At 40.9% G+C, this 22,926-nt stretch overlaps 1 protein-coding gene and 2 long non-coding RNA genes across 3 annotated transcripts in view; 1 reads left to right on the top strand and 2 right to left on the bottom strand.

The window, feature by feature from the left end:
• Positions 1-22,894, bottom strand: part of cp (ceruloplasmin) — a 38,998-nt gene extending 16,104 nt beyond the window's left edge. The window contains exons 1-11 of the mRNA XM_077533899.1: positions 22,652-22,894; positions 19,673-19,917; positions 19,387-19,599; positions 15,652-15,825; positions 15,480-15,571; positions 14,862-15,024; positions 7,286-7,424; positions 7,060-7,199; positions 6,742-6,882; positions 6,600-6,644; positions 6,291-6,505 (exon numbers count right to left, since the gene is read on the bottom strand). Of these exons, the coding sequence (XP_077390025.1) occupies positions 6,291-6,505; positions 6,600-6,644; positions 6,742-6,882; positions 7,060-7,199; positions 7,286-7,424; positions 14,862-15,024; positions 15,480-15,571; positions 15,652-15,825; positions 19,387-19,599; positions 19,673-19,917; positions 22,652-22,809 (1,725 nt within the window). The 5' untranslated portion in view covers positions 22,810-22,894. The remainder of the gene's footprint in view (positions 1-6,290; positions 6,506-6,599; positions 6,645-6,741; positions 6,883-7,059; positions 7,200-7,285; positions 7,425-14,861; positions 15,025-15,479; positions 15,572-15,651; positions 15,826-19,386; positions 19,600-19,672; positions 19,918-22,651) is intronic.
• On the top strand, positions 2,426-3,508 carry LOC144026846 (uncharacterized). The gene is made up of 2 exons (XR_013285318.1): positions 2,426-2,663; positions 3,113-3,508. It is a non-coding gene; the product is annotated as an uncharacterized LOC144026846 (long non-coding RNA).
• On the bottom strand, positions 4,567-6,275 carry LOC144026848 (uncharacterized). The gene is made up of 2 exons (XR_013285319.1): positions 5,598-6,275; positions 4,567-4,861 (listed from the first exon to the last, which is right to left on the bottom strand). It is a non-coding gene; the product is annotated as an uncharacterized LOC144026848 (long non-coding RNA).
• Positions 22,895-22,926: the final 32 nt, after the last annotated feature.

Below are 22,926 nucleotides of genomic sequence, written 5' to 3'. Positions count from 1 at the left end.
GCACCTGTCCAGCAAGTTCACCTATCCGGGTGGCCATGGCTTGCTGGACCTCCTCCAGGTGTGACAAGCGAGTGGCCTGCCTCCGCAGTGCAGCCTCCAACTTATCTGCTGAGTCCATGCTGGCCGAAGTGTACTGACACGACGTGAGGAGGTAGGACTCAGACGCAGATGTAAAGTTGGCCAACAAGGCTGCAGCTTTAATAACACGAAAACCAAAACGCCTCTTAAAGAGGGAAAAAAGGCTGAACAAAAAGAGCTCCACACGGGAGATACAAAAAAGGGCACTCAAAAACAGGGACAACAAAAGGCGCTCCACAAGGGAGGAAAACCAGGGCAAACTAAAGGCGCAAGACAAGGCAAGGCTAGACATCAAACAAGGACTGTGGTACGAGGACTGAGAGGACGCTTCCATGCACTGAGATATGTGACACTTCGGCAACGAGGAGAGAATTCAGGTGGCTTTTATGTCCGGGTTGATTGGGAACAGGTGGTAGTGATCATGGGCGTGGACCGGTAATCAGTGAGGCTGCAGGAAGGGTAAGTGACCTGGGGTGAGATGAGAGTTAGTACTTTCAAAATAAACCGGGAACCTGACTGTGAAAATAAGAGCATGAACCGCCACTCTGGTGGCGGCGTGACAGTTCCCAGGCCAGCTGAGAGACATAGTCTCTCCAGCGTGTCCTGGGTCGACCCCGGGGCCTCCTGCCAGTGGGACATGCCCGGAACATCTCCCCAGGGAGGCATCCGAACCAGATGCCCGAGCCACCTCAGCTGGCTCAACGCGGAGGAGCAACGGCTCGAGCTTCTCACCCTCCTTTATTAACCTGTATTAGTTTAGTTTTAGTTTAGTTTGTTAGTTTCAGCATTAGTATTAGTTGTTTTTTGTTTTTGTTTTTTTTTAATGTGTATTGTGCGCAATATTGGAAGCAACCATGGGAGCAACGTCATCTGAATGTGCTTTTCTATTGGCTGCTGCTAGATGACGTCACTTCTGTGTGACATACTTTCAAGCGTCATTATTCCGGTTTATATCAAAATTAATCTACTAAAAATCACATTTAAAATCATCCCCAAAGGCTCATGCATTAAATTAATTACCAAAGACTAAAAAGAAGGAGATTTTTGCTATATTTATAGTTAGTTTTAGTTAGTTTTGTAAGCATAAAATGTAGTTTCAGTTAGTTTTCATTTTTTAAAAAGCATTTTCATTTTTATTTTATTCCGGTAACAATATTGTTTTTTGAATTTTAGTTTTAGTTTTTTTTTCATTAGTTTTAATGGCAGTTTTAATTAACCGTTTATGGCACCTGTTCTTCAATACCCTCCCTTCTTACTTTGACCATCTCCAAACATTTTCGTTTATTTTATTTGAACTGAGTCAAATGCCACTTTTAGCATATGTTGCGGGCCACAGAAAAATGGACGGCGGGCCGCAAATGCCCCCCGGGCCGTAGTTTGGACACCTCTGTTGTAGGTGGTTTATATGCATTGCTGTTATGTACAAAAGCACAATATTGTGCTTTTCTTCTTCTTTTTTGGGGGATATCGTTACATCCCTATTATAAACCATGTAGTGTACAAACCCTTCACCTTCTTTCACTTTCAACTTAACCATATTGGTGAGTGACCAAAAGTCAATCATCCTCTTCCATTTTCCCGCCTTCTTCATCTTCTGCTTGAACTATATCTGCAAGTCTTCTTCCCTCACCCAATCTCTCCATCTCCTCTTTGGCCTTTTGCTTTGCCTCCTATCTGGCAGCTCCCTTTCCAGCATCATTCTATTGATATACTGGATTGGATTGTCCCTCCTCTGTACATGTTCTAACCCTCTCCAGCTGACCTCTGTAACTTTCAGTCCGTGATCCATCTACATCACACCTAAAGAGAATCTCAGCATCCTCAACTCTGCCACCATCTCATTCTCCTGGTTATGGTTACTACCATCTTCAAACCAACAAAATACTGTAGCCCGTCTCATTCCCGCCTAGAAACCTTTTCCTTGTCACTCCTGCATTACTATGGCGTTAGATTTGTGCCACAATTCCCCAAGCGTAATGGGAAGTACCGTGTGCAAAAGGCGTGTTTCGAGCGTACCAAAAATGTGTTTCGTACGTACAAAATGTGTTTCGTTTCGTGCGTACCAAAAATGTGTTTCGTACGTACAAAATGTGTTTCGTGCGTACAAAACAGTCCTCGCGCACGCTTGCTACGTCTCTCCTCAACACGTACAAAACTTTGATTTACGCTTGCGATGCAAGGGTCGAGGCGTAATATTTGTGCCACAATTATTAACCACTCAGGAGTCGGACAGGAGAGCAAATCCTGATTGGCTGTTTAATATCCAATCAGGCAGAACTTTGACAACGTGTCGTCACGCCGCGTTGCATCATGGGCGCTTCTTCGATTTTTTTTTTTTTTTTTTTTTTTTTAACTAGCACTCGGTCCTTTCCTGTTTGAATTTTTGTCTGTATTTCTGCTGACTTTTATTTACTTAATAGAAGTTTTGTTACGTTACGGGATGAATCAGCTCCTAACTGCTTTCCTGCTTAGCGGAAGAAGGAGGGAAAACAAGTTTTAGCGCTCATGGTGATGTTGGATGACGGCATAAAATAGAAGAAAAAAAAAAGAGAAGAGGCTAACCTGCTACTTACGTTTTCATTATGGTAAGTTAATACTGTACTGTATTTAACTCAGTAAATCCTGTAGTTTTCTCCTCTTTTGATCGTGCTACTATCATTACAATCTTAAACAATGCATGCCATCATGAGTGGCGTTGTTTCAGAAGTAGAAAAAAAAATGTTAGACCATCCATTTACTTTAGTTATTAGTGCCTGGTACCACCAAAGGTATATCGTGAATAATAGAAAACATTGAATACCTAAGAGCACTGTGTTTGGCAGTCCAATGCCATAGTTATTGACGTAAGAATTGAATGCATTTTGGTTACAAGACAACCATACACCATGACTAGCAGCTGTTGAAATAAACATGTTTGCCCAAAATAATTGTTTTACTAATGTGAGAAACATGGTTGATCTTGTCATTTTTCCATAACTACAGATAGACAATTAAAAATCTGAGCGTTAACCTTGGGTTTTGTTTTTATTACCAGGCAACAAAGATGACAAAGGACACTGATGTGCCTGATGACACCACAACAGAAGTGTCAAAAACACCACGAGAAGCAGAAGATGAAGAAGTGGAGTGGAAAAAATATTGATATTGCGCTATTGGCCCATGCAATATGCATATAACAGACATGCAATAAGTTTCATATGGAATTTTATGCTTTTATCTGAATTTGACCAGTCAGCCACTTGCTAAAATGTGCACCAGTTGTGTGCACTAGTTGAACATTATTGAAGTCATTACAATTAAATAACTCTGAATACATTTTACTGCATGAGAAATATAATTTGTTCATTAGATAATAAAATCACCATCATCATCAGTCATTTCTTTAGATCCATAATAAATATTGCAATATCTATTGCTATATTCAGCAAAATCGCGTATTGCATGATTTTCCAATTTCGTGCAGCCCTAATTCCTGATGTTTTTGAGCCAGCTGATGAGACCAATTTGACTTAGTCATTAAAATGTCTGTAGGAAGAGTCAGAACGTGAAGCTTGAGCTTGACAGCAGAGAAATCAAGAGCTCCTGAAGAATGACAACATTAACATTGGACTATCATAATTTGAAGTTCAAATAGTTGTAATGGCCTGTTTTGCAGCATACCAAATCAAACATTTTTTAAATATTTTTTTCTCCTGTAAGTTGTCAACACCTTTACTGAACTTATTTAAATGTGTTTTGCAAACAGTATCATTGACAATTAGAAAAATAAAAAGTGTCACACACACTGTATTCGGAACAACCTGTAAACAATAACCAAAATACTAAGGGTGTGAATTGCCTAGTACCTGACGATTCGATTCGTATCACGATTCACAGGTCACGATTCGATTCGATACCGATTAATCCCGATACGAATGGTCACGATTCGATACCGATTAATCCCGATACGAATTTATAAGTCGATTGTTGCGATTTTTTTTCATTTATATTTAGAAAATACTAATCAGTAAGCTTGTAGAGTGTAAGATTTATATGAAAATGTATTATTTATTTATCTGAAATTTCAGTCTTATAGAGGTTGTAATCTGTTTCATGTTTGAACAGCATTAAAATAAAAATATTAAGGCTTAATGTGCCGTTCATATAACATTCTTCCATGCTCAAGGTGTGAATCCGAAAAAAAAAAAAAAAAAAAAAAAAAAAAAAAAAAAAAAAAAAAAAAATCGATTCTGCCGATTATTGAATCGATTCGAGAATTCGGCGATATATCGCGATGTAGTATCGCGATATATCGCCGAATCGATTTTTTTTTTTAACACCCCTACAAAATACTATTGCAGGTACAGTGCCAATGCAGTATATGACACATTTATGGTTTCAAGATTAAAGCGCGGAAGTGCACACACTGCACATTTGTCCATCATTGACCATGAAGACCTCAGAGTACTGTACTCACGATGATGTATTGAGAGTGCAAGACCTAAGAGGTTCCACAGATGAAAATATATTACACATTGTATTTGTAATTGACACTTAATGATGCATTATCGATCAACAAACAGCAAACTGTACATTTTGTTTTTAAATCAAATGAATCGTCCTCAGTTACAGTGCATCTTTGCAGTTTTTATTTCAAGTTTTACACACAGTAGGCATGGTAGACTGCTATTGTGGAGCCATCCATCGCCGTCCCATCCATCTCAGCTGTACTCTCTGTCCTTAGACATCTTATTGATGACTGTGACCCGGATATAGAAACGATGCGCAATCTGGATTGGTTTACCTGGTAAATTGGAAACAAACAAAAGCTCAAGGTTATCAATTGTAAAACGTGAAACAATCATATCCATCCATCTTTATGTAGTTATGGGAAAACAATGTGACCATCCATGTTTCTACAGTTTCTTGTTCATGTTAAATGTCTAGTACAACTAAGGGTAACCACTTCATAACCTCTGCAGCTATAATGTGATGCTCTTTTGAGGGAGAACAGTCAGAAGACCTTTGCAATAATAAATTCTACTGGAAATAAAAGCATGAGTCAGGTTCTTCTGGTATGGAGCATGCAACCCTTCTGTCGAAGTCTTTTAGGTGGTAAAAGGCTGCTTTAGTGATTTGTTTGATATGGCATTTATGTGCACAAGTATACAGGTAATGACAACAAAATTAACTCGTGAACTGAATTCAAGAGCTGATATCTCGTAATTTTCCACGATTTTCATAACTAATCAATATCACTAACGTACTTAAATCAGTAACTATGGCATTGAGTTAATAGTGCTTTTGGACATTCCATGTTTTTCTTTTCTGTCTGTAATACACGATATACATTTGGTGGCACTAGGCACTAAAAATGCACAAGAAGATAAAGAAAGGGGGTGGCGATCTTTTTCTTTATCATAACTATGCACATGCATTGCCAATGTCCTGTATGTAACTATCACATACAATTTTGATTGTCTTGGAATCCTGTGTGTGATAGTGGCCAAGTTAAAAGATGATACTTTTATGCTACTTACCGTAATGAAAATGTTGAAAGTAGTCTTCGATTCGGAAGTTAGCGTCCCCTCAACGGTCATCCAACGGTCCCATGAGGGCTAAAACTTGTCTTCCGCTAAGCAGGAAAGCAGTTGGGAGCTGCTTCACCCCGTAATATAACAAAACTTTTAAGTAAAAAAAGTCAGCAGAAATGCAGATAAAATACAAACAGGAAAGCACCGAGTGCTAGTAAACAAAACAAAAAAAAGATAAATCGAAAAAGCGCCCATGATGCAACGCGGCGTGACACGTTGTCAAAGTTCTGCCTGATTGGATATTAAACAGCCAATCAGGATTTGCTCTCCTATCCTACTCCTGATTGGTTATTAATTGTGGCACAAATATTACGCCTCGACCCTTGCATCGCAAGCGTAAATCAAAGTTTTGTACGTGTTGAGGAGAGACGTAGCAAGCGTGCGTGAGGACTGTTTTGTACGCACGAAACACATTTTGTACGTACGAAACACATTTTTGGTACGCACGAAACACATTTTGTACGTACGAAACACATTTTTGGTACGCACGAAACACGCCTTTTGCACACGGTACTTCCCATTACGCTTGCGGAATTGTGGCACAAATCTAACGCCATACATTACAGCCTCTTCACAGACTTGTTGTAAAGCGATTACAAAAGAGACATGGCACTTTCTTTCATTTTTTTTCTTTTTTACCTGTATCCCTTTCTTAAGAGAACCAGGTCGACAGACAAGCATTGGTCCGACCAGTCCAGAGTTTGTGTCCTTAACAGGGTCTACCGCTGAGTAGTACAGGTATGTCAGACAGTCAGCCTCCCCTTGCACCGGTCCAGCACCCACAGGCACGAACCACTCATATGTGTGCGTCTTCCCTGGCGCCACCAGAGCAGCTGGAGGAGGCATCACTATCCCTGGTAATACACAAATGTAATATCAGTGTGTTAGTTACAGTTTAAAAAAAATGATTAAGGGCTCTTTTTTTTTATGGACAATCTCATCACTTACTTTGTTCATGTTTTAATTCCCTTAATTTTTTTGCAGTGTAGGACTCTGAATGTAGAAGACCAAATACAGTATAAACAATCATGGACAGAAAATGGTTTTCATTCAGGTGAAATGAACGTTAACACAGTAACCGTGTTTCAACCTTCTAATTCATTGTGATAGAGCGTCCCATCCTGTTCGATGCTGTACTGTACGCCATGCGGCTGTATCGAATAAGGCTGACGGGCCTTGTTCTTGAAGACCACCTTGATGGTGTCTTTCTCTTCAGCTCGCAGAACGGGACCTGGAGGAGACACAAAATCAGAGTGTTTGCGATATGTTTCAAATGGCATCTGGTCGAGGGGGCATTTGCAAAAAATATATATGTCTCCAGAGCTTTTAACTAAGTAATCATTTAATTTATATAAAGTATGCATTCTTTATTGTGGTCGGTCTGGAAATAAAAACCAGCCAAGATTACCCAGAATTCCAAGGTGTTGCTCCTCTGCGCTGCGTAGCATCTTGGTCAGAAAGGAGCTGTCAGTGTATTCCACATAGCGAACCTTCTTGTAGCGACTTCCAATATGATTGCTACCTCTGATCACAAACATGTCTGCCTCACTGCACAAAGACACACATAGTCCAGCAGCAGCTCTACCATGCATGTGTGTGCACGTGTGAGTATATGCAAATGTGTTTTGATGAACCTGTCTGTTGGCAAAGTCGGAGCATAGTCCCAGACTTCTTCTTCCGCAGCAATGAAGAACTCTCTGAGCAGACCATGCGGACGAGGTTTGTGGACACTTGGAAAACAATTTCTGATCTCAAATATAGCCTGCATACCACCTTCATAAAAACAAAAGTCATAATAGTCAAGTCATACAATTGGTGACTCAATGAGTACAGTACATCGCAGCGATACCAATAATGCATTTGGTTACTCCAAAACGTTACTCCAGTAGCGACAAATCCAACATGTTATTTTTCCCAGCCATTTAATCAGACTAAAGTTAAACACCAAACTCACATAATGTTTCTATGTCACCTTTGATAAGGTGATCCCAGAATTTCAACTGGGTAACACCTTTAACTCATTTGCTCCCAAAAACGTTTTATTTTAAATATTGCCATGCTCCCAAAGACGTATTTATACGTTGTTGTTTTTTTACGTTTTTCTATGCTAGAACATACAGAATGCTTTGATGCAGCCTCTGAACTGAAGAGAATGCTCGAAGCAATGGTAGTAATTTACTACAAAAACGGCCAGCAGGTGGCAGCAGAGTATAAGAGATCAACAAGTGCCATGTTGCAAAAGGCTTGTTTCCCCACTGTTTTAAACATATTTGGGGAATAATGATGAAACTTAGCTATATTCTAATGCTAATTGCTGCAAAAAAGAAACATAGAAATATACTTTGATGAAAGAAGAGACTCTAATCTTTCTTTTGGTAGGTTCCATGTTTTTATAGCAATAGAATACAATATTATATGCGCCTTGCAAAAATTCAGTTAAAATGGCTGGGAGTGAATGAGTTAACCACCAAAAGCAAAATACAATTAATCCCCTCCAGGTCGCAGCAGTGAGCAGCATTTGACAAGACTGACTGTAAATCAGTGGTGTCCAAACTACGGCCCAGGGGCCATTTGCGGCACGCCGTCCACTCTTCAGTGGCCCGCGACATATGCTAAAAATGGCATTTGACTCAGTTCAAATAAAATAAACAAAACAAAAATGTTTGGAGATGGTCAAAGTAAGAAGGGAGGGTATCGAAAAACAGGTGCCATTAAAGGTAATTTAGTTAACTAAAACTAATAATAAAAATAAACCTAAAATTCAAAAAACAATATTGTTACCGAAATAAAATAAAAACGAAAACTAACTGAAACTACAGATTTATGTTTACAAAACTAACTAAAACTAACTATAATTATAGCAAACGTCCTTTGTTTTAGTCTTTGGTAATTAATTTAATGCATGAGCCTTTGGGGATGATTTTAGATGTGATTTTTAGTATATTTATTTTGATATAAACCGTAATAATGACGTTTGAAAGTATGTCACACAGAAGTGACGTCATCTAGCAACAGCCAGTAGAAAAGCACCTTCAGATGACGTCGCTCCCATGGTGTTTTTTAAATATTGCGCACAATACACATTAAAAAATAAATAAATACTGATACTGAAACTAACAAACTAAACTAAAACTAAGCATTTTTTAAAGAACGAAACTAATGAAAACTAACAGAACCACCCTGAAAACTAATAAAAACTAACTAAAATGAAAAATTCCCACACTATAATAACCCTACTGCCACAAATAAATTAGTTTATATACTGTAGCATTTTTTTAAATATGCAAAAGCACAAATACCTTATTTGTACAATTTTTAGGACTAAACACAATTTCTCTTCATAACATTATGTGGCCCTTGCATCCTTCTGATTTGTGATTTCTGTATGTGGCCCTCAAATGAAAAAATCTGGACACCTCTGCTGTAAAATAACAGCACATACTTTTCAGTCACTGGAGTTTCAAACACGACCTATTGTTCCCTATGTTTGTTGAATAATGTTTTAAGATTGTTATTGTATGTTCTTTTTAGTAAATTTTGAAACCTATTTTCATTTATTTTTCTTCCTCTGAATGTTAACTACTGTTCTTGATGCTTATGTGTTGTCTTTCCTTGTGTAAAGCACATTGAGTTGCCTTGTGTATGAAATGTGCTATACACAAAACTTGCCTTGCCTTGCCTTGCCTTGCCTTGCCTTGCCTTGCCTTGCCTTGCCTTGCCTTGCCTTGCCTTGCCTTGCCTAAAGTGTATATTCTTCCGTTTTTGCTTTAGTCAATTTTTTACGTGCCGTCCTTACGCACTGATTCTCCTGTCTCGGCTTCTGACGCACCCACCTGCGTAAACGGTGAAAATTTGTGAGCCAACGAAGGTGTGATCTATTGAATTGTGAGGATGTGCGAAAGTTCCAGATTGTGGAGTTTTCTGAGACTTCAAATGTGAATCAAGTTATTGATCGTCCCCAGTGACATGCGCGCTGCTCATCTATCCGGCTATTTGTGTTTGCATTCTCTATTTAATAAATACAATCAAAATATAATATAATCACAGTAGGCTACAGTGCTCATGACTGAATGCATATTTTGAGACGTCCCATTAGTTAAAAAGCGAGTGAGCCGGTGTTCTTGCCAAGCTATGCTGGACACACGAGCGCGGCATTTCTGTGGATTTCATGACAGGCATATGTCAAATAAAAAACAAATGTTTCAAACACAACTGCCACCATTAGAATGGCTGTGGTTGATGTGAGCAGCGCTTTCAGACAAACTCCAAGCCACCAGTAGTCACCAGCGAAGCTCGTAAGCCGTTAATTGAATCAGAACTGGGGCAATACGCGCACCGCTAGATTTGACAGGGGACACCCTCATTTAAACGTCGCTCCACCCAGAGTGCGTACAATTCATGAAGGTGTGTAAATAGGTTTTCGTTCCCCTCAGATTTGCGCAAAATGCAAGATGTGCAAAAGCAAATTGGTAATGGAAACACAGAAATTACACACACTCACAAAAATTCAAATACCACAAAAAAGTGCTTACACTCTCATGAGTCATGATGTACTGAAAGAGAAGAATTTCACAAAAGTGTCATGTAGTCATTTGAAGTTTGCAATTATGCCATGTTGCTCAGCATGGCGTTCACGATCACAACAACCAGGCAGTGGCATTAATGTGGGGTTAGAAGGGTTAAAGTAAGTAAAATAACACAATTTGATGTAGGTGGGGCTTCACAATGCAGTCTTTAGTTTAATGAAGTGTTTGTAATCCATCCATCCATCTTCTTCCGCTTATCCGGGGTCGGGTCGCGGGGGCAGCAGCTTCAGGAGGGAAACCCAGACTTCCCTCTCCCCAGCCACTTCAACCAGCTCCTCCGGCGGGATCCCGAGGCGTTCCCAGGCCAGCCGAGAGACATAGTCTCTCCAGCGTGTCCTGGGTCGTCCCCGGGGCCTCCCGCCAGTGGGACATGCCCGGAACACCTCCCCAGGGAGGCGTCCAGGAGGCATCCGAACCAGATGCCCGAGCCACCTCAGCTGGCTCCTCTCAACGCGAAGGAGCAGCGGCTCGACTCTGAGTCCCTCCCGGATGACCGAGCTTCTCACCCTATCTCTAAGGGAGAGCCCGGCCACCCTGCGGAGGAAACTCATTTCGGCCGCTTGTATCCGGGATCTCGTTCTTTCGGTCACGACCCACAGCTCGTGACCATAGGTGAGGGTTGGAACGTAGATCGACCGGTAAATCGAGAGCTTTGCCTTTTGGCTCAGCTCTTTCTTTACCACGACGGACCGATACAGAGTCCGCATCACTGCAGACGCTGACCCGATCCGCCTGTCGATCTCCCGCTCCATCCCACCCCCACTCGTGAACAAGACCCCAAGATACTTGAACTCCTCCACTTGGGGCAGGATCTCATCCCCGACCTGAAGACGACACTCCACCCTTTTCCGACTGAGAACCATGGTCTCGGATTTGGAGGTGCTGATCCTCATCCCAGCCGCTTCACACTCGGCTGCGAACCGCTCCAGTGAGAGCTGAAGGCCCCGGCCTGATGAAGCCAACAGCACCACATCATCTGCAAAGAGCAGAGATGCAATGTTGAGGCCACCAAACCGGAACCCCTCCACGCCTCGGCTGCGCCTAGAAATTCTGTCCATAAAAGTTATGAACAGAATCGGTGACAAAGGGCAACCTTGGCGGAGTCCAACCCTCACCGGAAACGAATCCGACTTACTGCCGGCAATGCGGACCAAACTCTGGCAACGGTCGTACAGGGACCGAACAGCCCGTATCAAGGGGCCCGGCACCCCGTACTCCCGAAGCACCCCCCACAGAACTCCCCGAGGGACACGGTCGAACGCCTTCTCCAAATCCACAAAACACATGTGGACTGGTTGAGCGAACTCCCACGCACCCTCGAGGATCCTGCGGAGGGTGTAGAGCTGGTCCACTGTTCCACGGCCAGGACGAAAACCACACTGCTCCTCCTGAATCCGAGATTCGACCTCCCGACGGACCCTCCTCTCCAGCACCCCTGAATAGACCTTACCAGGGAGGCTGAGGAGTGTGATCCCTCTGTAGTTGGAACACACCCTCCGGTCCCCCTTTTTAAAAAAGGGGACCACCACCCCGGTCTGCCAATCCAGAGGCACTGTCCCCGATGTCCACGCGATGTTGTAGAGGCGTGTCAACCACGATAGCCCCACAACATCCAGAGTCTTTAGGAACTCCGGCCGGATCTCATCCACCCCCGGGGCCCTGCCACCGAGGAGCTTTCCAACCACCTCAGTGACTTCGACCCCAGAGATAGGAGAGCCCACCCCAGAGTCCTCAGACTCTGCTTCCTCAAAAGGAGACGTGTTGGTGGAATTGAGGAGGTCTTCGAAGTATTCCCCCCACCGCTTCACGACGTCCCGAGTCGAGGTCAGCAGCACCCCATCGCCACTATAAACAGTGTTAACGGTGCACTGCTTTCCCCTCCTGAGACGCCGGATGGTGGACCAGAATTTCCTCGAAGCCGTCCGGAAGTCGTTTTCCATGGCCTCACCGAACTCCTCCCATGTCCGAGTTTTTGCCTCAGCAACCGCCGAAGCCGCGTTCCGCTTGGCCATCCGGTACCCGTCAGCTGCCTCCGGAGTCCGACAGGCCAAAAAGGCCCGATAGGACTCCTTCTTCAGCTTGACGGCATCCCTTACCGCTGGTGTCCACCAACGGGTTCGAGGATTGCCGCCACGACAGGCACCGACCACCTTACGGCCACAGCTCCGATCGGCCGCCTCAACAATGGAGGCGCGGAACATGGCCCATTCGGACTCAATGTCCCCCGCCTCCCCCGAGACAAGAGAGAAGCTCTGCCGGAGGTGAGCATTGAAACTCCTTCTGACAGGGGATTCCGCCAGACGTTCCCAGCAAACCCTCACAATACGTTTGGGTCTGCCAGGTCGGACCGGCATCTTCCCCCACCATCGTAGCCAACACACCACCAGGTGGTGATCAGTTGACAGCTCCGCCCCTCTCTTCACCCGAGTGTCCAAAACATGCGGCCGCAAATCCGATGACACGACTACAAAGTCGATCATCGAACTGCGGCCTAGGGCGTCCTGGTGCCAAGTGCACATATGGACGCCCTTATGCTTGAACATGGTGTTCGTTATGGACAAACCGTGACGAGCACAGAAGTCCAACACCGCTCGGGTTCCGATCAGGGGGGCCATTCCTCCCAATCACGCCCCTCCAGGTCTCACTGTCATTCCCCACGTGAGCGTTGAAGTCCCCCAGCAGGACGAGGGAGTCCCCAGAGGGAGCGCTCTCCAGCACACCCTCCAAGGACTCCAAAAAGGGTGGGTACTCTGAACTGCTGTTTGGTGCATATGCACAAACAACAGTCAGGACCCGTCCCCCCACCCGAAGGCGGAGGGAAGCAACCCTCTCGTCCACCGGGGTAAACCCCAACGTACAGGCGCCGAGCCGGGGGGCAATAAGTATGCCCACACCTGCTCTGCGCCTCACACCATGGGCAACTCCAGAGTGGAAGAGAGTCCAACCCCTCTCAAGAGGACTGGTACCAGAGCCCAAGCTGTGTGTGGAGGCGAGTCCGACTATGTCTAGTCGGAACTTCTCGGCCTCGCACACCAGCTCGGGCTCCTTCCCTGCCAGAGAGGTGACATTCCATGTCCCAAGAGCCAGTTTCTGTAGCCGGGGGTCGGTCCGCCAAGGTCTCCTCCCTTGGCTGCCACCCAGCCTACACTGCACCCGACCCCTTTGGCCCCTCCCACCGGTGGTGAGCCCGTGGGAAGGGGGACCCACGTTGCCTCTTCGGGCTGTGCCCGGCCGGGCCCCATGGGTGCAGGCCCGGCCACCAGGCGCTCGCCAGCGAGCCCCGCCTCCAGGCCTGGCTCCAGAGGGGGGCCCCGGTGACCCGCGTCCGGGCGAGGGAAACGCTTCTCCAAATATCGTCGTCATCATAGGGGTCTTCTGAGCCGTTCTTAGTCTGGCCCCTCACCTAGGACCTGTTTGCCATGGGTGACCCTACCAGGGGCATAAAGCCCCAGACAACATAGCTCCTAGGATCATTGGGACACGCAAACCCCTCCACCACGTTAAGGTACCGGCTCACGGCAAGGGTGTTTGTTTGTAATGATATGTGATTTTCCCACGGCTCTGGAAATGCCTATTGCCATACATTATGTAATCGCAGCAGCAGGGTAACAACAAGGCATTCATATGTCATGTGATCAGCAGTTGACCAATCACAGGGTAGTAGTTCTTGAAAGATATTCTTTTTTGTACTTGAAAGTTTTTTGTTGTAAATTTGAAAGATAGTTGTTTTTTTGTTTTTTTTTTGTTTTTTTTGGAATTGAAGATATGCTTCTTGATGTGTGTAGAACAAAATGCATTAGCTTGTGAATGACGTTTTGTGTGCGTAAATCACTGGTTTTGTGTCCGTAGATCACGTTTTGTGTACGTAGATCACGTTTTTTTTTTTTGTTTACGGGTTTTTATTTTTTTTAACGTGGCATTTTTGTTAATCAGGTTTGTCGACATTTGGTGAATGTAACTCTTAAAGTAACTTGTAGCCTAACTTAGTTACTTTCCAAATCAAAGTAATCAGTAAAGCAACTAAAGTGACTTTTAACCCTTTGACCGCCAAAAACGTTTAATGACATATGCTAAAATCCTAATCAATGCCGCCATAAATGTTAATTGACGTTTACTAGGGTTTTTTTTGTTTGTTTGTTTTTTATCTCTCTCAATGGGCAGTGCAACGTCTTGTGCAGCACTGCCTGCTCAATGGGTTGTGGAATCAAAAACACCCACTAACTCTGGCCAGCAGTTGGCAGCATTGTATCTTCTTTTTTTTTCCAATGGGTTCACAGTAGATGAAATTACAATGAAATATGGCTGATATGATGAAACTGGACGTTTTCAAGGATGACGTGAATAATCAAAGCCTTTGCCACATTAATTCACAGAGTGTCAATAAACAAAAAAATTAATATCTAAGTCACTGTTGTGCAAAAAAATTATCTTTTCAATGTCACTCAAATTACTTATTTTCAAATGGTGATTACTAAAGAATGGAATAAGGTAGAAAAGTTGGATAATGTTTGGCAGTCAGAGTTAAAAGTAAGTAATCAGTAAAGTAACTGTGAGTTACTTTTTCAGGCACTAAGTTGTAGACGAGAAAGGATGTGCTGAAAAGTCAGAGAGAAAGAGAGCCCACCACTCAGATGATCGTTAACAGTGCACGTCAGGAGCCAGTGTCCAGGGTTGTCTGCTACCATCTCAGCTGTGGTGCTTGAGCCGGGGAAAAGACTGACTGTGTCAGTGTGGTGATTCTCGCTCGTCAGGATCTGCCCGTGGAAATGAACTGAATGCATGTCCACCTGTCAGATGGAGAAGAATGGCGGTTATGTATTTGTTCCATAAAGTTTATATAGTTTCTACTGATGATACCCACTGTAGTCAGAATTGATTATCATCATCTTACTTTAATATACGGACAAATCAACAGTGGTAAAATAAATAATGTATTAATGTACAAGGTGCCAGAAGTAAGTCAATCCATTTTTATTTGTAACTCACATTTCTCGATCAAATTCAACAAAATCATGTTAGATCACCTGCACCACAATTTAGACTTGCTTCCAGCTGGTCTAAAGATTACTCTACTTTCAGCCACAAAATTGTCAGGTGTGCCAGGAATGTGTAAAACAAAAGGTCCTCCATCTTCCCAAATTCCCATTGCGCCAAATTTTATGCTCGAACGCACATTCTCTGTCTAGGAAAATAGAGCCCATCTAGTCAAATCATCCCCGTCATAAAATCATTGATGAGTTACCTCATTTCCTAAGCCAATCATATGCCAGTGGATCTTGTTCCCTTGGCACATACTTAGTCCGGGTAGGTTACCATACAGAAATCCATTTATACCTACAACAGTTTGTACAGTTTGAGAACGTAATGTATACGGTAGGTGGAATCTGTACAGGAATGGGCCCTCTTTTTCTCACCATGCATCTTATTACTCTCGATGAAATCTTCATCCTGCTTCAGGCCTGTTGCAGGGTTTGTTATATGAGTCCTGATGTTGTCATCTAGATACCAGCTGAAGTTTTCATCTGACACCAAGAATATCAGAGCATAAACGTAGTCTGCGGAGGTGTCGCCATGTATGTCCAGGGTTCCTACACAAAACAAATAAAGGTGAACTCGAGAATTAAACTGATCGTTTTTCATCAGGTTTTTTTGTACTTTGCACAATTGTTTTTTTCATCAACAATTGTGTTTCCAATAATGCAGATAGAAAAAATGCAAACCATTCCTGTTAGTGATGGGATTTTTGGCTCTTTTCGGTGAGCCGGTTCATTTGGCTCTCAAACAGCTTTTTTAACTTTAGCTTTGCTTTTAAATTTTTACGACAAATTTACCATACATTTTGATAAATAACAACTACTGAGCGCAAATAGCAACAATTATCAAGCAAACAAAATGGTTTTTTTTTCTCATTTTATTGAACTAATTAATATGCTCCATACAATAAACAGGAAACAAAATTAAAACTTAAACCAACAACAATCAAAATAACAATCAAGTAAAAAATAGTGAGTAGTAATTTAACTGCAACAGCAGCAGCCAGCAACAGCAAACAAAACAAACATTAGCTACTTACCTGGTCCAGGACAAAATACCTTGTCTTATTTTAAATTTGCATTAAAACAAAATAAAAATAAAATAAACATATCAACTTGTATGGGCTGATCCGCTCCTTCTCTCATCCGACTTTAGCCAATTAAAATGTCTCCAAATGTTACTGTGTTTTCGGCTCATCTTTCCTCTTTCCTCATCCTTTCCTCTCCTGTTTTCTCCTCTTCCTGTCTCTCTCTGTCTGCGGCTGCGCAGACGAGGCGGAGCAGGTGCTCGTGCAGTGACCACCTCCCCCACCCCCTATAAGAAAACGGGCTGTGAAAAATGTCTCAGCTCCATGGGTAGATCAAGAATTGAAGGAGTATATGAAACAAAGGGATATAGTTAAATTAGAAGCAATCAAAACAAATAATATGATACGGTGGAATGAATATTGTAAATTACGAAATCTTGTAACCAAATTAAACCAAAATAAAAAAATCTTCATATTATAAAAAAAGGATCAATGAAGCTAAATTTGACAGTGCAAAATTATGGAGTGTATTAAAAGAACTTATGGGTAGAAATTCTAAGTCAACGCCTACTTTTTTGGAGGGAGATGGAACTTATTTTACTAAACCAGAGGATATTGCTAATTATTTGAAACAGTTTTTTAAAAATAAAATTCAGAAACTCCAAAATGCCATGGTACTGAGGCAAGATGAAAATATTTCATATAGGTTAATAAGAGATGATATTATGAAGACGAAAAACTGTTTTTAAATTTTCTGAAATAACAGAAGATTATGTTGAAAAGATATTTCAGTTAAAGGCGCTGTCTGCCAGTTTCACTCTGGAAAAGGCACTTTTTAAATACAGTATTTAAACAATCAAACTACTTCTCAATTTACAGATCAGGGCTTGGCTTAATTTCTGTTGGTGAGTTTGTCCCACCCTACCCCCCCAATATTGAAATTAAATTGTTGAAGTTAGTGGCAGATGTGATTTCTTTACCTGTCTCTTACATAATTAACATTAGTTTTAAAAAGTATATTTTTCCATCACAGTGGAAAACAGCGAAAATTATTCCTCTGATTAAAAATAACAAAGAACCATTTTCTGGGCAAAATAGTAGACCAATAAGTTTGTTACCTGCTTTAAGTAAAGTTATGGAAAAAGTTGTATATGATCAGATACAGAAATATTTTTCTGAAAATGGATTAAATACAATTTATCAACATGCATATAAAATGGGTCACTCCACAACTACTGCACTTACTCAAATCACTGATTATTGGTTAGAGGAGATAGATAATAAGAAATTAGTTGGTACAATATTTTTAGATTTGAGTGCAGCTTTTGATGTTCTGGATCACAATATTTTATTGAACAAGTTAAATTGTTATGGATTTGAGTTATCTGCGTTAAAGTGGTTAGAAAGTTATATTAATAATAGAGATTATAAAGTTTATTTTAATGGGAGTTACTCTGAACTTGAACAAATGGATTGTGGAGTGCCACAGGGAAGTTGCTTGGGACCTCTTTTGTTTTCTGTCTTTATTAATGATTTTCCATTGGTGTTGAAGCATGCCACCATGGTGATATACGCAGATGATATTACATTATATGCTGCTGAACAAACAATAGGTCAACTCAATAATATTTTAAATGAAGAATTAGTTTCAGTCACAGATTGGATAAAATCTAACAAATTGTTTATTAATACTGGAAAAACTAAATGTATGGTTGTTGGTTCAAAATATTATTTAAAAGTGAAACATTTGATTCAGGAAAATGGTGTAAATGAACAAGTGGAAGAAGCAAAGTTATTGGGTGTAGTAGTTGATGCTAATTTATCATGGACAAGTCAAGTCAACTCTGTACTTCAGAAAATGGGAAGGAGCACTATTAAATATTGTAAAAAATGTATTCCTCAGTGGTCGGTCAAGCAGTTAGTTCAATCTTTGGTACTTTCATATTTGGATTATGCATCAGTGGTGTGGTCAAACACTAGTGAAAGAAATTTACATAAGTTGCAGGTTGCTCAGAATAGAGCAAGAATTGTGTTGGATTGCCCATACCGTACAAATGTGTTAATAATGCATGAGAACTTGGCTTGGTTAACAGTTAAATGCAGATTGAGATATTTTTAATAACGTTTATGAGAAATATTATTTTAACAAAAACGCCAGAAATTATTTATGGCAAAGTCTCTCTTTTTTTTTTTTTTCAGATCATCATGGTTATGGCACATGTCAGGTTAATGAAGCAAGGTGTGTATTGCCGTCATGTAGAACAAATCAAAAGCAGCAAACTGTATTTTATCGAGCTATGGTTGCTTGGAATTCATTACCTGGATTTTTGTTATTAGAAAATAATAAGATACGTTTTAAAAAGAAGTTGAAACTTATTTTGTTTACACAATAATGGATATGATATGAGAATTTTTGAGCATTGGAACATTAAGTTAAAATGTTGGATTTATATATTCTGGATAATTGAAAATAATTGGAGCATATTTATTTAGTTTGACTGTATTACAATTATGTATTTAATGTTATTTGACTGCATTGATCTTTCATTTATTTTTATTTTTATGTTTATTTTTGTTGTTTAGTGTATGTATGTGAGAGTAGGTGTGTATATGTCTATATGTTTATTAGAAATTATTATAATGAATGTGAAAAGACCCCAGGAAGATTAGCTCCTGAGATGTCAGGAGCTAATGGGGCTCTTAATAATCTAAACGAAATAGTCACATTATGATGCAGTAGCAGAAAATACTACATAAAGTCCTGTATGTATGCAGCATACATTTACACCTTTCTCTTAATTGTAAGTTTTAAAACATTTCCATTTTTGAAACTTTTTTTTTTTTCTGTTCAGGATTACAGGAAAGCGGGAACCTATCTCATCTGACTTTACACATTGGACTGATCACCTGTCAATCACAGTACGGGCACATAGAGACAGAAAACTATTCAGTCACACTCACACCACATAGTTCAACTAACATAATACAAATGTGTTTGGGCTTGTACCTACAAAGAACTCGTGCAACTACAGAAAGAACTTGCAAACACCACACAGAAACGTCCTCATCCGCTACATTTACCAAGTACCTGTCTTACAGAGAATGAGGGGTCCAATCAATCCCGAGTTTATATCTTTTGGAGTGGACACATGGGAATGATAGAATCTGGTCAGGCAGTTGCTCTCTGTTGGTTTTGGGCTGTGGGATGGCCGTAGGGTCCACTCATAAGTTACTGTTGTACCAGGAGCCACTGAGTCATCTCCCTTCATCTCAGGTGAGGTACCATCTGGGTACAATGCCCCTAAGAAAAGAAGCACACAGGAAGACAAGATCTCACAGCCATATGTCTCGACTGGATTTGTTTCATTTCTCACCCTCGCTGCCTTTGCTGTAGTTGAGTCCATGGGGATGGATGCTGTACGGTCTGGACGCAGTGTTTTGTAGATGGATAATCAAAGTGTCTCCTTCTTCAGCCATCAACAGGGGTCCCAGGTAGCCCAACCAGTCTTGTTTCATAATCTCTGTTCTGTATGTTGCATCACTGTATTGCTTATAAACAGCCTTCTTGTAGGTTGAGCCGATTCGCTGGGGGCCTTTCTTAAGAAAGACTCCAGCTTCCCTGCAGTGACATCAAAACCAACAGAGAAAGTCATGTACATGCTCCATGTATGTCCAATCAGTCAACCAAGCTGCAAAGCGTGTGGTAACATGATCTTCTTTTGTAGGTCCAAATAGTTCATAAACAAAAACAATTGACTTAGTGGAAACCCGTGCTCTGTTATTATTAACTATTAACTTTTTATTGCTATAATGGGCTAAATAAGTGAAGTATCCCTTTAAGTACACTTTACTCAAAAGTTTATAAAACCTACAACTCACTTAACTTGTTTAAGTAACTTGTGTAAGTTTGTATGCTTTTATGGGCAATTTGTATGAATAATTTTTGATTAAATTGAACTATACTAGTTTTGTGTATGGATATATACTTAATAAAATTGAGTTATTTCGTGATTAAAATCTTGTTTCTATTGTTTCAGAAAACGTAATATTTACAAATAAAATAAATTTTATATAATACATACTATGAATAAAACTTAATATATGTAATGTATTATTTTATGTTTTGTGTATATGTTTCGTAATTTATTTTACTTGTTAATTTATAATTTTATTTTAGCCTTAAGCACGTCCGCTTCCCAGTTCTGAGGTCTCCGGTTCGAGTCCAGGCTCGGACCTTCCTTGGTGGAGTTTGCATGTTCTCCCCGTGCCCGCGTGGGTCTTCTCCGGGTACTCCGGTCTCCTCCCACATTCCAAAGACATGCGTGGCAGGTTAATTGGGCGCTCCGAATTGTCCCTAGGTGTGCGCGTGAGTGTGGATGGTTGTTCGTCTCTGTGTGCCCTGCGATTGGCTGGCAACCAGTCCAGGGTGTCCCCCGCCTACTGCCCAGAGCCAGCTGAGATAGGCGCCAGCAGCCCCCGCGACCCTTGTGAGGAATAAGCGGTCAAGAAAATGGATGGATGGATGGATGGATTTTAGCCTTATTTTACTCTGTCTGCAGTTGACATTGTTAATAACTGTTCTCTGTTTCCAACCTGGTTAATTAAGTTTAATAAATTACTGTACTAATTATTTATGTCAGATTATAAAAATAGTACCCCCTTCTTCAAAAAAATTAATAATAATCTGATTCACTGATTCATCCTCATAGCAGGCAGTATGGTGGCCAACTGGTTAGCAAGTCTGCCTCCTAGTGTAGAGGTTGTGAGATCGAATCCAGGCCTCCGACCTTCCTGGGTGGAGGTTGCATATTCTCCATGTTCCTGTGTGGGTTTTCTCTGGGTGCTCCGGTTTCCACCCACATTCCGAAAAATATGCATGGTAGGTTAATTGACCACTCTGAACTGTTTCTATGTTTGTCTGTGTGTACCTTACGATTGGCTGGCAACCAGTTCACGGTGTACACCTACTTCCCCTATGATAAGCCGGCCCTAGCATTCCCACGACCCTTGTGTGGACACAGTGTACTTATTGTTTGGACATCTGTTAACTTAATACAATTAACATATCTAAGTTAGTGACTGAGAATGAATGGGTTGGTAACAGAAAGCTTCTAAGTAACTTTAAAAAATAAGTTGGATGTCATCAAACCATTAAAGTTCTGGAAAACGTTAACTTTTGAGTTAATCAACTAAAACAGGGGTGTCCAAAATTTTTCATTTGAGGGCCACATCCAGAAAATCAGAAGGACGCAAGGGCCACATAATGTCATGAAGAGAAATTGAGTTTAGTTCTAAAAATTGTACAAATAATTTATTTGTGCTTTTGCATATTTATAAAAATGCTACGGTATATAAACCAATTTATTTGTAGTATGGCAGAAGGGTTATTATCGTTTTGGAATTTTTCATTTTAGTTATTTTTTATTAGTTTTCAGGGTGGTTCTGTTCGTTTTTATTAGTTTAGTTCTTTAAAAAAATCCTTAGTTTTCGTTTTGTTTGTTAGTTTCAGTATTAGTATTAGTTTAGAAAAATGTGTATTACTTGTGCGCAATATTTAAAAAACACCATGGGAGCAACGTCGTCTGAAGGTGCTTTTCTATTGGCTGCTGCTAGATGACGTCACTTCTGTGTGACATAATTTCAAACATCATTATTCCGGTTTATATGAAAATAAATCTCCTAAAAATCACATTTAAAATCATCCCCAAAGGCTCATGCATTAAATTAATTACCAAAGACTAAAACGAAGGATGTTTGCTAGAATTATAGTTAGTTTTAGTTAGTTTTGTAAACATAAAATGTAGTTTCACTTAGTTTTCGTTTTTTAAAAAGCATTTTCGTTTTTTATTTTATTTTGGTAACAATATTGTTTTTTGAATTTTAGTTTTAGTTTTTTCATTAGTTTTAGTTAACTAAAATAACCTTTAATCGCACCTGTTTTTCGACACCCTCCCCTCTTACTTTGACCATCTCCAAACTTTTTTGTTTTGTTTATTTTATTTGAACTTAGTCAAATGCCATTTTTAGCATATGTCGTGGGCCACTGAAAAATGGACATCGGGCCGCAAATGGCCCCCGGGCCGTAGTTTGGACACCACTGAACTAAAATAAAAAGTGAGGCAACAACTCAAAAAAATTGAGACCGATTACCTCACTTTTTTTTCTTTTTTTTTTTTTCTTTCTGCTAACTTATTCGGGTTAGCCTGTGGTACATCACGTGGGAATTGACACCAATTCCATACAAATGTCAGCTATGTAAACCACTACACTTTCAATGGTCATTACTTCAACCACCCACAAAGGTCCACTATATTGTTAGCTACAAAAACATCATGGAAAAGGGAAAGACTTACTCATCTTCCTGGATTGTGTGATTCTGTATAAGGTTCATCCCACTTGGTGCATAGTTCCAATTAACTTCCTCTATCCTGAGGAAATATTCTCTCCTCATTCCAGAAATGCCTACTGATGCACAGCACAGCAGAAATAACACCAACGCCGAATGCTGCATTTTGACAGAGTACTTCTACTCTTTACAGTCTGTCAGTGTGTCTCATTGACGTTTTGACCACTCCGTCTTTATGCTTGCTCAAATGTCCAACTGCTGTTATGTCAATAAAGCTAAGAG

The sequence above is a fragment of the Festucalex cinctus genome, chromosome 10 (assembly GCF_051991245.1).
Source record: "Festucalex cinctus isolate MCC-2025b chromosome 10, RoL_Fcin_1.0, whole genome shotgun sequence".
Taxonomy (NCBI): Eukaryota; Metazoa; Chordata; class Actinopteri; order Syngnathiformes; family Syngnathidae; genus Festucalex; species Festucalex cinctus.
This window is presented reverse-complemented; position numbering and strand designations above follow the sequence as displayed.